The sequence below is a fragment of the Gymnodraco acuticeps genome, unplaced genomic scaffold, assembly GCF_902827175.1.
Source record: "Gymnodraco acuticeps unplaced genomic scaffold, fGymAcu1.1, whole genome shotgun sequence".
Lineage (NCBI taxonomy): Eukaryota > Metazoa > Chordata > Actinopteri > Perciformes > Bathydraconidae > Gymnodraco > Gymnodraco acuticeps.
The window spans coordinates 1-15,115 of record NW_022990018.1 but is presented as its reverse complement, the minus strand read 5'-3'; the positions used below and the strand labels follow the sequence as shown (position 1 = coordinate 15,115).

General features: G+C 43.4%; 1 protein-coding gene across 1 annotated transcript; it reads left to right on the top strand.

Annotated features, from left to right (window-relative positions):
- Positions 1-904: 904 nt before the first annotated feature.
- Positions 905-14,926, top strand: si:dkey-222b8.4 (uncharacterized protein KIAA0895; the record flags this gene model as incomplete). The annotated part of the gene is given in 6 exon segments (XM_034213835.1): positions 905-1,142; positions 3,228-3,874; positions 7,668-7,811; positions 12,773-12,905; positions 14,380-14,685; positions 14,829-14,926. Coding segments are annotated over 6 exon segments (1,353 nt in total), but the record flags the coding sequence as incomplete, so codon positions are not given.
- Between the last annotated feature and the right edge of the window lie 189 nt (positions 14,927-15,115).

The window sequence follows — 15,115 nt, the reverse complement described above, 5'->3', positions numbered from 1 at the left end:
ACATTATCTTTTATTCAGAAATATGCTTAAGAAAAGAAAACATGACAAAATGAAATGGTTATCATTCAAAGCTATAACAATTTAGCTGGGAAACGGCATTGTCCTGCAGTTAGTCATCTATTTGATCATCTGATAAATCCAAAGGGCCGCCAGATATTCTTAAATACATGTTGTCTATCCTTTACAACATACCTGGAGGCGGGACAACGGAAGCACGGCAGTTACTTTACTGTTTACTGCTTTAAACAATTAACACGAAACTGACCAAATAAAGTTGAACCCAAGGAACCAGGTCCAGGTGGGTAACAAACGCTCCATAGAAAACTACAATCATGGCGGCTAATCGTAAGTAACGTCTCATATAGAATAACAGGAGCTCTGAAATGAAACCATTGATAATAAATTAGCACTGCTTTTAATTGTATGCATAATTCTTCGATCATTTAAGACGAAACTGGTTCATTTTCCCCATGTCATGTCTTACGCTGGCTCTTTTTAATATTGTAAATCCTGCACGACACTTCTGCTCCACCTCTTGAATGAAGTATATAGTATTTGTCTTATTATATTGTACTGTATTCAGTCTCTCACATATTTATATTTTGTGTAAATATGGTCTTTATGTTTAATTAGTTACTATAAAATCATTTTACATAGGCCTATCCTTTTTTAAATAGCTTTAATTATAAAGATTATATTTATAATTGCAATCTTTTTTCTTCTGAACATTATTATGTCTGTGTCTTTGTGTGCACCATATACTATAAAATATCTCGTATGTGTAAACCTACTTGGATGGACGGACTACATTTCCCATGAGCACTGTGTGTATTGCGTTCTTATCCTGGTTCTTATCAACGTAACCATGGGAACAGCGCTAAAGCCTCTCGCTCTCTCTCTGCTGTCAGTTTGTCTGCAGCTCAGAGAAGGCAGGGCGCTCTGCTGTCAGACATCAGAAATACTTATACATATTAATACTTATACATATATGTACTGCTTTATCGTGACACGTAGTAAGTACAGGTAACTCGCTTTGGTTTATATCTAGTCTTTATTAGCCGGCTCTTTCTGCTAGGCTAACTTTGCTGAGTGGCTAACGCTCAGGTGAACGGAGAGGATGCTGGAGTCCATTAAAGTCACAGGTAATCTGCATTTACCTTCTCTTTCTGTTGAGTGTAGTGACTGTAGCTGGAAGTTCAGTCACCTGGAGGAGTCACTACAAATCAGGGACAAGGATTACATGCATGTAATATACCTTTATAGCAAGGAGGTCAATTAAAGCTACCTGTGTACCAAAAACTAGCTAGTTAAATGAGCATAATAGCTTAGGAAAAGGAGGGAGAAGTACTCAGATCTTGTACTTGAGTAAAAGTAGAAGTACTCAGATCTTGTACTTGAGTAAAAGTAGAAGTACTCAGATCTTGTACTTGAGTAAAAGTAGAAGTACTCAGATCTTGTATTTGAGTAAAAGTAGAAGTACTCAGATCTTGTACTTGAGTAAAAGGAGAAGTACTCAGATCTTGTACTTGAGTAAAAGTAGAAGTACTCAGATCTTGTACTTGAGTAAAAGTAGAAGTACTCAGATCTTGTACTTGAGTAACAGTAGAAGTACTCAGATCTTGTACTTGAGTAAAAGCAGAAGTACTCAGATCTTGTAGTTGAGTAAAAGTAGAAGTAGTCAGATCTTGTACTTGAGTAAAAGTAGAAGTACTCAGATCTTGTTCTTGAGTAAAAGTAGAAGTACTCAGATCTTGTATTTGAGTAAAAGTAGAAGTACTCAGATCTTGTATTTGAGTAAAAGTAGAAGTACTCAGATCTTGTATTTGAGTAAAAGTAGAAGTACTCAGATCTTGTACTTGAGTAACAGTAGAAGTACTCAGATCTTGTACTTGAGTAAAAGTAGAAGTACTCAGATCTTGTATTTGAGTAAAAGTAGAAGTACTCAGATCTTGTACTTGAGTAAAAGTAGAAGTACTCAGATCTTGTATTTGAGTAACAGTAGAAGTACTCAGATCTTGTACTTGAGTAACAGTAGAAGTACTCAGATCTTGTACTTGAGTAACAGTAGAAGTACTCAGATCTTGTACTTGAGTAACAGTAGAAGTACTCAGAGTGTAGTAATACTCTGTTAGGAGTAGAAGTACACAGTAGCATACAAAGTAAAATTACTTCAAAAATGTACATAAGTCTATTAATCACAACTGAACATGTTTGATGAAAGCACTCTTATTTAGCATGTACCTTGTTTAGTATGTTAGGGCTAAGACACGTTGATAGTGTCTTAGCTATAAATAAGCTTACCTGGCCTTAGAGTACATGTCAGTACTCTGTATAATATATATTGTGTCTTTTAGTGCCTATGTTACTGTATCATAGGCATTTGTGTTGTTAAGAGTTATGGCCGAGCGTACTCAGTGCTGACTCAGTGCTGACTCATGCTGATTAATGCTCTTCATCTGCTTTCAAATTCACACAGAGCCTTGTTCTGAGTAATGGTGATGTATGAACTGCAGGCGCTTCAGTATTGATTTATTTTGTAGTTGAAATACACAGGTTTCAGGACTGTGCTTTCTCTCGTAACTTTCATAGATTAAAGGTAACTGGCATGGGAATGTCTTGAAAGAAAACACCCAGGAGATGCTTGGTTGTTCACTTCCTTGCCTACAGTACGAAGTGATATAAGACTATCATTTGAGGTTGATCTGAATGATGAGATAACCAGTGTTAGATAATAGTGTTTTATTCGCTGTATGAGTCCTCGTCTCTCTTCCATCCTGTGCTGCCGTCATTAGCTTCTGTGGTTGCATGGATTCTGCCTCAGTGCTCCAAACTCTATCCCGCTCTCTCTGTGATGACGATGTTCCAGGTCACCTTACTGGAAACTGCTCAGACCTGCACTCTGACTCCTGAGCGTTCGTGCCGGGCTCTGGAATCATTCACTCTGAGATAGAAGACGCTCAAGAAACTGAGTCAGGGATGATTTGTGACACCACAATGTGGGAGAAGAAAGTTGTAACTTGCTTAGAGAGATGCTAAAACAAATAGTGATTGCAAATGTTGGTTTCTATATTTATCACCTTGTTCTTTTAGCTTGTCATTGGTACAGGTCTAATTGTATCCCTCCTTGATAAGAGGATCAAGCTGTCTGTGAAAGCGTCTGATCCTAAAGTTAGCAGCTCACACTTTCACTGTCTTCGCTCACTGGTGTCTCGTCTCCCTTCTTTCAGAAAGACTCCACTGGCCTGAAGTAGAAATGTCCAAAAAGTACATCCTGAACTCTGCTGACAAGGCGCTGAGTCCGGGCCAAGTTTACCTGGAGAAGATTTCCTCCAGCGTCCTCAAAGACCTCTTCAGCAGCGGCAGCTACAACTCCCTGCTGCAGGCGGAGGAACAAGAGAAGAAGAGTCCCAAGCACTTCAAGAGGCCAAAAGCATCTGTAAAATGTGGCGCCACAGTAACAACCAGAAGAAAAGCCCAAGGCAGCACGGCTCCTAAAAAGTGTCGAGCACCAGATGTTGGCGTTAAACCAGCACAGACACACCGAGTCCTCTCAGGAAATCTGTCCAAACCAGCTCGAAACATCGCAGTAGTGGGAAGTGCGATGGGTTTGAACCCTCGTACACAGATCAGGAAGACCCTGAGTTCCCCTCGCACTAAACTCCCCTCGCTGCACAAAGCATCCGTCACACGGGAAGTGGAGAACACCAAGAGGCTCTGCATCCTCTCCGCCATCAAGCCGTCCAACGTGGAGAAAGAGAAGGCCAAGTTCTTTAAGTCTGACTTCAACTACAACCCACAGTTTGAGTACAGCAACCCGGTTCCTCCGCTGGTTCTGGCCCGGCACAGCATCGCCTCCGATCGCTTCCTCACACAGGTAACGTTCTCTGTCTTTGTTAGAAACACACTTTTTCGCAAAATCAACATATTCTGACCTTTTCTAAAGATTCTGACTTTTTCTAAACTTCAGATTAGGTCCACATCAGAAATGAGCATGCTTGATGTCTCTCTCCATAGAGGCTGAATCATCATGTTAATCACATAGCTATCATCTGCCTCAAACAGTCCTGATGCTCTTCTAGGTAATCACACATCCTGTCATGTTCACAGCTACAGTTGATACCTTTGTTAGCATGCTGCTCTCATCTTGGAGGAGGACACTCAGGATGTTCACAACAGTCTTTTTGGAACATTTGAATAATTTTTTCTTGGATTGTTCGGCTAGGCGAGAGCAATAACAGCCGTAACAAATAAGCTTTATTGAAATGCTTTAAAATATCTTCCAAGTGGACTGTATCTATATTATTGAGGCAACACTCAACATGTTTTCTGTATTTTAACAATAGCTTAAATGACTTTGTGCAATACAAAAGCAAAAGAGGCTTTTCTGTTCTGGTTTTTGCAGATGTACCGTTTCAAATCCATCTCAAAGCTCCCATTAATATGGTTTTTAAGCGCTGATAAACCCTTTGAGCACTACTTCCCTGAATGGCTGACTAGCTGGTGAACAAACCGGCAACTAAAAAGGCAGATGTGTTTTCTCTGGAGAGGGAGGAGACCAAAACAGAGCTAAGTGAAAATCATGGGTTTAACTTGTTGTAAAGTTCCCCCCTGAGGTTTCCAATAACTACCATTAGCTTCGGTCCCATTCTTACTGATCATTATCCCCAGTCTTTGTAATGGTTTGAAAGCATCTTAAGTTCTCTTTCAAAGTCAAACTGAAGACCTTGCTTGTACGCTGCACGAAAAGAGAAAGCAGAATGACACCAATGTGGGCCAGAAGCAGTGACACATCATTCATCACAGCAACTTCCCTGGTGTATTAGTTCAGCGCTGAGGCTGCTGGTCTCAGATCTGCAGACTGAGATCTCAGAGACTTCCTGCCAATGCTGTTTAACGTCATGGAGGATCAGAGCTGATTCAGAGAGAGTGGGTTACCTAAGAGAAAGGGAAGGTGGGTGGGATGATGAATGAATTCAGGATACAGAGGACTTTATGAAGCAAACACTGCCATTGGGCTTCTTAAGACAACATTAAGATTTCAACGTCTTTTTTGCAATAAGCACAAAAGCTACTGGGTAGTTGTTGGCAATGGACATCTGAAGTCCCAGGGTCTTCCAGCAGTTATAATACAATATACTTAAGAAATAAAATACATCAAAATGGTGCAAATGACAAAGTGGAGCAAGTAGAAGAGCTGGAATATGTGAAATAGGTAGATAAAAAAGTCAATAAATACAGTACGTTGGAATAAAGTACTGCTTATTGTAATAATATATACATATGTGGACGGACAACAGATGTATATGCTATGAACAAGAAGATAAAGACACGTTTCACACATCATGCATTTACCAGCCACATTAATAATCATGTTAGATAAGTAACACTAGAGCTGTAGAAGAATCGCACCAAAAAAAGACAAGAATTCAAATGCATATTCTGAACTATCCTCCACAAATACATGCAGATTGCAGAGATGTGCAGAGTGAGAAGGAAAACAGTGGTGTTGGGTTTCAGGCTTTTTTTAGAAAGTCGTGCACAGACACAGTAAGACAAAGGAAAGCGTGAGAGGAAGATTTCAACAAGAAACGCAGTCAAACGATCCTGTGGAGGATGCTTTTTTCCTGGAGTCTGCCCTAGTTTGGCATGCTTTAATCTTTCTGCGATGCCTTTCCAAAGATCACTTTCGCTTTAATCTCATTTGTCTAATATAATGATAATTAATCAGTGGGAATAGAAGGCATTAATACTCATTAGAGTTCACTGTAATGAAGCAGCCTTTAAATTAATATTCAGCATGATTTCATTCATTGTAAAGCCAGACTGTGCGCTAGAGTTACACAGGAACTTTAATTATAAATTAGTGTGAAGCCGGACTAATGGCAGGAATTACTCTCTACATACTGGACATGATAAATACATAATAAAGGATAAAAACACCATCTACAGTATCTCTTATATATCATGCTGTAAATAAATGATATCACTGGAGTTGTGAGGAGGTGGCTTTACTTTACTTCATTTGTGGTTTCATTTTTTCTGTTTTGCTTTATTTCCTTCGGTTTATTTTTGTTAAAAATCCAGTTATCATTTGTTAATAAACGCCACCTTAGTTGCACTTACTCCTTACCTATTGACCTGCTTCTTACACATATCCTAAAGGCTCAGTTTACTGTAATTATAAGAAGAGCTAGACTTCTACATTTGCCAGTTGTTTAAAGATTTATTGGGGATATACTGGTGTAAGTTCACAGTATTGCATATTAAGTACCAAGAGACTGCAGAAACAGAAATGCAAAACCAGTTTGGAGGTCATTTAGAAGCTCTGTCTTTATATCAGTTTGTCCACAAGGAGAACAGTTTATTTTTCAATTGTCAGATGTCCAGATCTGTATGTGTCGCGTCAGAATTCTTAAAAATAAAATAATTGGTTGAACTCTTATCCGAATCGTAGTAATCTGATGTTTTAAACTCTCCCAACATGTAATCATAGTCATCCTGTAGCTATTAGGCTCTAGGAGAGGTGGTATTAGTGTACAAATGAAATTAGATGTTGGGTTTTATTGTAAATAAGAGCAGCATTTAATATAAAATGTACCCAGTATAGAGCCCTGAGGAACCCCATAGGATGAAGAGGAATTAACAACTCCTCTACTTCCCATAGTTGGTCGTTAAAAAGTTGTAGTATTCGTCTTTTCTATATGTCGGGTCAAAATTCTTAAAAATAAAATAATGTGTTGAAAAGTTATTTTAGCTCGATCGTAGTAATCTAATGTTTTAAACTCTCCCAACATGTATTCATAGACATTATTTAGCTATTAGGCATTAAGAGAGGTGGTATCAGTGTAAAAATGAAATGAGATGTTGGGGTTTATTGTAAGAAAACAATGCATAATGTACCCAGTATAGAGCCCTGAGGAACCCCATAGTTGGTCGTTCAAAAGTTGTAGTATTTGTCTTTTCTTTATTTGTCGGGTCAAAATTCTTAAAAATCAAATAATGGGTTGAACAGTGAACACTGATCTTAGCTCGATCATTGTAATATAATGTTTTAAACTCTCCTAACATGTATTCATAGTCATTCTTTAGCTATTCTAAGAGAGATGCTCTAAGAGAGGTGGTATCAGTGTAAAAATGAAATGAGATGTTGGGTTTTATTGTAAGTAAATAATGCATAATGTACCCAGTATAGATCCCTGAGGAACCCCATAGTTGGTCGTTCAAAAGTTGTAGTATTTGCCTTTTTCTTTTCTTCTATACGAGTCGTCTGACTAACTTTGATTTGTTTAATATCTGTCTGACAGTCTAGGTTTCTTGCTATCTCATATAGCTTCTCATCAGCACATCTTGCAGTTATTGCCAAGTCCTTTATGTCTGTTGTAACTTCCTTTTATTGAAGGCAGTAACATTATTTGTTTATTTGCTTCCTGACAAAAGTTAAGGACGAAATGTTTGACATTAAATGCTTTTATTTTGAAGTGCAAGTATGTATCCTTCTCGTTCGAGTGCATTTTCCCCGTCTACTACCGTTCTTGTTGGAAACTGTTACAATAATATAAAGTAACAACGTTCAGTTTGGACTAGACTCGCTTTGTTTTTCTTTCGAACCTGCCATTATTCAACAATGTCCTCAGCATCACCAGCAGTATGTTTCCTCCTCTCTTCAGGCGGTGAACATCATGGAGTTGGCTCTGCAGAGGTACGGCAGCTATGAGAAGTTTGAACAAGCCACCGGAGGAAATCTGCTGAGCAAGAGTCGCGTTTGCCACAATGTCAAGAAGTACATGGAGAAGGAGGGCTGTGTGGGGGAGGTACGAGGAGAAAAACACATGCATTTACTTTCAATTTGCACAATCTTATGGCGTTGTAGTTTGATTTCAACTCCACCAAACGCAGTTCCCACTTCAGGTCATTTAACATAAAGTCAAAAAGTTGGATGTCAGGAGAATCTTCATGCTTCATCACAAGCAGGAAGATTCTCCTGACGTTGTTTAATCAGACTTTTGCGCCACTTTCAATCCAATTTCCAGCCTGAATGAGGGGTATCTTGTGTATATGTTGTTGTATGCCTTGCAACATTACGTCCTTACTACTTTTTGCATCTTTCTACTGGTTTAATATGTAATTGTGTGGCAAAGAAATGGCTCGTGAACACACAAACAGTCATGAATAACTCCAATTGCATTTCTGCACTTGTTCTGAAGTCATTAAGAGGCTGTTGTTTGTAGCCTGGTGTCTTTGTGTGTTGTTCTGGATGCTGACATGATAACAGATCAGCAGACCGCAGCGTCACAGCCAATCAGCTCCAGGGAGAAGACCTTGCAAAAAAACAGTCGCTCCCTGAAGTCATCCTGCACTTTGCTTTATGTAACCACCAACAAAGACACGTTACATCACCGGGTTATTAATGGCCCACTGCACACACACACACACACACACACACACACACACACACACACACACACACACACACAGACATATACCGAGCATCCTTGGGAGAGTCTTAATAGGTTTAGACAGTGAAGGAAATACAAGAGAGGGAATAGCATTCAAGGAGGAACCAAACGATAAACTCACACAACTCTTTCTGCACCAATCGTGTTGAGCTGAGCTACAAATGACAGTATACGTTTTTCTGTAACCAAGATGATATGTTCGCAGTCTGCATAGATACAAGGACAACGTCAATTTAACATGCCACTGATGTATTTATAGACATTATTTGAATACTTATCCGCCTACTCAGACATTTTATTAACACATAACAGGCAGGACAGAGTCACAAGAACACAAGCTTTGTAACTATACCTAAAAAGACACTTATTATCATATCTAGTGCTAAGTAGGTGCCGATAGCTTTATTGTTGCTTCTGGGGCTTTTATTTAAAAAACCAACCTTTTTCCTGAGCTTCCTGTTAGGATACTCCACTGAAGTTGGGAAGTGGATTGGACAGGTTATAGGATAATATACAGCATTTATTTTACGTTTAATTGTGAGTGTATGGTTGATGTGCCTCAGGGGGTCAAAGTCTGTCCCCCAATCAGAGGGTCAGGGTTTCTCTGACTCCTACGGTCAATATGTCCAAATGTTATCCACCAAGATACTTAACTCCAAATTGCTTCTGTAGAACAATTGCTATGGTTTGAAGCATCAGCTAAACTGAACTCTTATGTGTGAAGGAAACTTCTGAAGCAATAGGAGTCAGGACTCGAGGAGAGCTGGAGCTTTGATGAGTCAGGACTCAGAGAGACACGAGGAGAGCTGGAGCTCTGATGGAGTCAGGACTCAGAGAGACGAGGAGAGCTGGAGCTCTGATGGAGTCAGGACTCAGAGAGACACGAGGAGAGCTGGAGCTTTGATGGAGTCAGGACTCAGAGAGACACGAGGAGAGCTGGAGCTCTGATGGAGTCAGGACTCAGAGACACGAGGAGAGCTGGAGCTTTGATGGAGTCAGGACTCAGAGACACGAGGAGAGCTGGAGCTTTGATGGAGTCAAGACTCAGAGACACGAGGAGAGCTGGAGCTCTGATGGAGTCAGGACTCAGAGACACGAGGAGAGCTGGAGCTCTGATGGAGTCAGGACTCAGAGACACGAGGAGAGCTGGAGCTTTGATGGAGTGGAGTCAGGACTCAGAGAGACGAGGAGAGCTGGAGCTCTGATGGAGTCAGGACTCAGAGAGACACGAGGAGAGCTGGAGCTCTGATGGAGTCAGGACTCAGAGAGACGAGGAGAGCTGGAGCTCTGATGGAGTCAGGACTCAGAGAGACACGAGGAGAGCTGGAGCTCTGATGGAGTCAGGACTCAGAGACACGAGGAGAGCTGGAGCTCTGATGGAGTCAGGACTCAGAGACACGAGGAGAGCTGGAGCTCTGATGGAGTCAGGACTCAGAGAGACACGAGGAGAGCTGGAGCTCTGATGGAGTCAGGACTCAGAGACACGAGGAGAGCTGGAGCTTTGATAGAGTCAGGACTCAGAGAGACGAGGAGAGATGGAGCTTTGATGGAGTCAGGACTCAGAGACACGAGGAGAGCTGGAGCTCTGATGGAGTCAGGACTCAGAGAGACGAGGAGAGATGGAGCTTTGATGGAGTCAGGACTCAGAGAGACACGAGGAGAGCTGGAGCTCTGATGGAGTCAGGACTCAGAGAGACGAGGAGAGCTGGAGCTCTGATGGAGTCAGGACTCAGAGACACGAGGAGAGCTGGAGCTCTGATGGAGTCAGGACTCAGAGACACGAGGAGAGCTGGAGCTTTGATGGAGTCAGGACTCAAAGAGACACGAGGAGAGCTGGAGCTCTGATGGAGTCAGGACTCAGAGAGACACGAGGAGAGCTGGAGCTCTGATGGAGTCAGGACTCAGAGACACGAGGAGAGCTGGAGCTCTGATGGAGTCAGGACTCAGAGACACGAGGAGAGATGGAGCTTTGATGGAGTCAGGACTCAGAGAGACACGAGGAGAGCTGGAGCTTTGATGGAGTCAGGACTCAGAGACACGAGGAGAGCTGGAGCTCTGATGGAGTCAGGACTCAGAGAGACACGAGGAGAGCTGGAGCTCTGATGGAGTCAGGACTCAGAGAGACACGAGGAGAGCTGGAGCTTTGATGGAGTCAGGACTCAGAGAGACACGAGGAGAGCTGGAGCTCTGATGGAGTCAGGACTCAGAGAGACACGAGGAGAGCTGGAGCTCTGATGGAGTCAGGACTCAGAGACACAAGGAGAGCTGGAGCTCTGATGGAGTCAGGACTCAGAGAGACACGAGGAGAGCTGGAGCTCTGATGGAGTCAGGACTCAGAGAGACACGAGGAGAGCTGGAGCTCTGATGGAGTCAGGACTCAGAGACACGAGGAGAGCTGGAGCTCTGATGGAGTCAGGACTCAGAGAGACGAGGAGAGCTGGAGCTCTGATGGAGTCAGGACTCAGAGAGACACGAGGAGAGCTGGAGCTCTGATGGAGTCAGGACTCAGAGACACGAGGAGAGCTGGAGCTCTGATGGAGTCAGGACTCAGAGACACGAGGAGAGCTGGAGCTCTGATGGAGTCAGGACTCAGAGAGACACGAGGAGAGCTGGAGCTCTGATGGAGTCAGGACTCAGAGACACGAGGAGAGCTGGAGCTCTGATGGAGTCAGGACTCAGAGAGACGAGGAGAGCTGGAGCTTTGATGGAGTCAGGACTCAGAGACACGAGGAGGAGCTGGAGCTCTGATGGAGTCAGGACTCAGAGACACGAGGAGAGCTGGAGCTCTGATGGAGTCAGGACTCAGAGACACGAGGAGAGCTGGAGCTTTGATGGAGTCAGGACTCAGAGACACGAGGAGAGCTGGAGCTTTGATGGAGTCAAGACTCAGAGAGACACGAGGAGAGCTGGAGCTCTGATGGAGTCAGGACTCAGAGACACGAGGAGAGCTGGAGCTTTGATGGAGTCAGGACTCAGAGACACGAGGAGAGCTGGAGCTCTGATGGAGTCAAGACTCAGAGACACGAGGAGAGCTGGAGCTCTGATGGAGTCAGGACTCAGAGAGACACGAGGAGAACTGGAGCTCTGATGGAGTCAGGACTCAGAGAGACACGAGGAGAGCTGGAGCTTTGATGGAGTCAGGACTCAGAGACACGAGGAGAGCTGGAGCTTTGATGGAGTCAGGACTCAGAGAGGAGAGCTGGAGCTCTGATGGAGTCAGGACTCAGAGAGACACGAGGAGAGCTGGAGCTCTGATGGAGTCAGGACTCAGAGAGACGAGGAGAGCTGGAGCTCTGATGGAGTCAGGACTCAGAGAGACGAGGAGAGCTGGAGCTCTGATGGAGTCAGGACTCAGAGAGACACGAGGAGAGATGGAGCTCTGATGGAGTCAGGACTCAGAGAGACACGAGGAGAGCTGGAGCTCTGATGGAGTCAGGACTCAGAGAGACACGAGGAGAGCTGGAGCTCTGATGGAAAACACTGACGGTTTATTTGGAGCTTCGGCCGGAGAATTCACGAGACATGTCACGAGCCACGAGTTGACCACAGATTGAGATGCCACATCAATTCTGAGGGTTCTCCTCTCTGGTAGAGGTGTAACTAGTTTGCTGGGGAATGAACATTCTTCACTAGGTAGACTAAACAGCTGAGGAAACTGAATCAAATGGGGCGAAGCCTGCGAGCTAGTTCAGGCAGTCAACTCGAGCACCAATGATACATTAACACGTGACGCGCCTCGTCCCTCTGACAACCGACCAAACACATTCTCCTAAACATGCCGCTCTATTGAAGCTGCCAGGTCTGCCTGCCTCTGCCTCGCTAGCTGCTGCTGCTGTGCTTCATGTTCCTGCTGCTGTGCTTCATGTTGCTGCTGCTCGCCTGCCCCCCCCCCAGCTTCCACCTGTAGGCTCGGGGGATGGTGATCTAATCATCACTCAATGTTCTTTGTAAATCTGTGGAGCGATGAGGCCCGAGCCGAGACGCCAAACTCAACTATATGCTGCTTCTAAATAAACATGTTAAAAACACGTGAGTTGTCTGACTGAACTTTAGTTCTCGGTTATGGCTCGAGGATCTTACACCTCGGGGTCATCTCCACCCCGAGAAGGATGTGTTCCAGGTGTCCCACAACAATAACTATCTCTGACCGAGAGTTGCCCGGTCACAAACTGGTAACAACAACAAAATGCTAGGGCAGCCCCTCCTTCAGGGAGATAGGGCTGTCCGAGGCTGAGCGTCTGTGTCAGAGGGCGAAGGAGGACAAGCAGGGCAAAGGATTCCCTGACATTATGTAATATGGTGTATGTGTTAAACAGATCGTGGTGCAGGTGACGGAGGACCTGCTCTCCAGAGCCTCCATGACGGTGGTGAACAGCCGCCCGACCCTCACCATCAACATCTGCAGCGCCAGAGAGCACTGGCTGGAGGGGATGCTGCGGCACGAGATCGGTGAGGGGGTTATTCTCTATGTGGGGTCCTGGAGGACAATAATGTACTTAGTATTGTAGTAGATTTATCATTTAGTCTCATTTAGGTTTATAACTTCCTTCTCTGGTTTGATTTCCCCGCAGTTTGAATCACATCTAGCTTCTAATTCTCACTTCCTTAGAAAAGACAGAAGGCTGCCTCTTTGACCATTGTTAGGATTGATCTCCAGGGCCAGGAGTTCAACACTTTTAATCTCAATCAGATCAGATCAGATTTTGAAATCCCATTTTTCGGGATCCAGGATCAGACAAGCCGGTCAAATGTTGTCCCTGGAGTTCAAAGCAATTCAGGATCAGCCTGATCCAGATTACGACTTTTCAAGATGACTAGATCCTGAATATCAGTGCTTTAATCCCACCGAGCGCCATCTAGTGGACATGAGAAATACTACAAGGAAGACAAGAGACCACATTGCAGAGACATCTATTGTCCGCAATTACTTCTGAAAGGTGATGACAGATGATGGACTTTTCTTTTGTTGAAGATATTTTTAATTTAATCTAAATTACATTTGTAATTGACAATCTTTGTTGTGATACTTTCATGAGCAGAAACATTTATGTCATCAACATTTGGTTGAAAACAAAATAGGCCACAAACGTGAGCAAACATGAATGTATTTCCCATGAAGGCTAAAAATGGTGTATTATTTCAGTTAACAAACTTTGCCATCTAATTTATATTGAAACATATTTTGAAATAAATGGTACAGTACATGTTGCTATGGTAATCCACTGGAGATCCACCCCTCTGGTGGGATCAGGATAATCCAGTTTTTTGGGATCAATCCGGTGTTGTCGGTTTGAACCCGTTTTGAAGATTTGATCCAGATTAAAGCTTGGATTGGATTTCCTGATCGGATATCAAAGTGATCCTAATCCTGTTGTTTGGTTTTGAACTCCCCAAAATCCAAATCTGATCTGATCAGATAGGGATTAAAAGTTTTGAACTCCTGGGCCCTGGAACTCATTATTTCATGTATTTAACTGATGGCAAGAAATGGGAATACTCAACTACAAGTATCTTAAAGTTGTGCTTGAGTACATCTACTTAGTTACTTTACACCACTGAGGATTTACAGTATTAAGATGCTGTTTGCATGTACAGTATTACAAACAACTAGATATTGTTTACATGACTTGCATTATGAGTGCTCTCAGAACACCCTGTCTCCTTCCTCCAGGCACTCATTATTTCATGTATATAACTGATGGCATGAAATGGAAATACTCAAGTAAAGTACAAGTATCTTCAAATGTTACTTGAGTACAGTTCTTGAGTACATCTACTTAGTTACTGTACACCTCTGAGGATTGCACTTTCAATTGCCTTGTATTGAAAAGTGCTATATAACTAAACTTGCCTTACCTACAGTAGATTGTTTGCATGACGTGCGTTTTGAGTGTTTTCAGAAACCTCTCCCTCCCTCCTCCAGGAACTCATTATTTCCGCGGGCTGAACAACCTGCAGCAGCCGTGGAGCAGCGCGTCGGCCCGCAGGAGGCTCAACCTGAGGCCCCTGAACCCCACAGAGGAGGGTCTGGCCAGCCTGCACAGCGTCCTCTTCAGGAAGGACCCCACCCTGTGGAGAGCAGCTCTTCTTTACTACACCGTGCACCAGGCCAGCAGCATGTCCTTCTGCCAGCTCTTCCACTGCTTGGGGGGCTTCCTGCAGGACCCCAACACCCGCTGGGACTACTGTGTGAGGGCCAAGAGGGGCCAGAGGGACACCAAGCAGCCAGGTGAGGGTCCTCAGATCACAACATTACATCATTTGTACAATGCCTTGTCTTTTTATGCTGCTGCGACTCTAACATTTCCCAAATTGGGATCAATAAAGTACTTCTTATCTTATCTCCTCCTATCCTATCTCCTCCTCCTGCAGGATGCTTCAGTAAAGACCAGGTGTATCTGGACGGGATCCTGAAGATCCTGAGGTTCAGAGACAAGATCAACTTCCCCCTGCTGATGGCTCTGGGGAAGGTGAGGAGGACTGGACACCACCTCCATCTTCATATATGAATATATATATATATATATATAATATAATATATATTCCTTCCTTCTTCCTTCCCTTCCTTCCTTCCTTCCCTTCCTTCCTTCCTTCCTTCCTTCCTTCTTCCTTCCTTCCTTCTTCCTTTTTCCTTTTCTTTCTTCCCTTCCCTTCTTCCT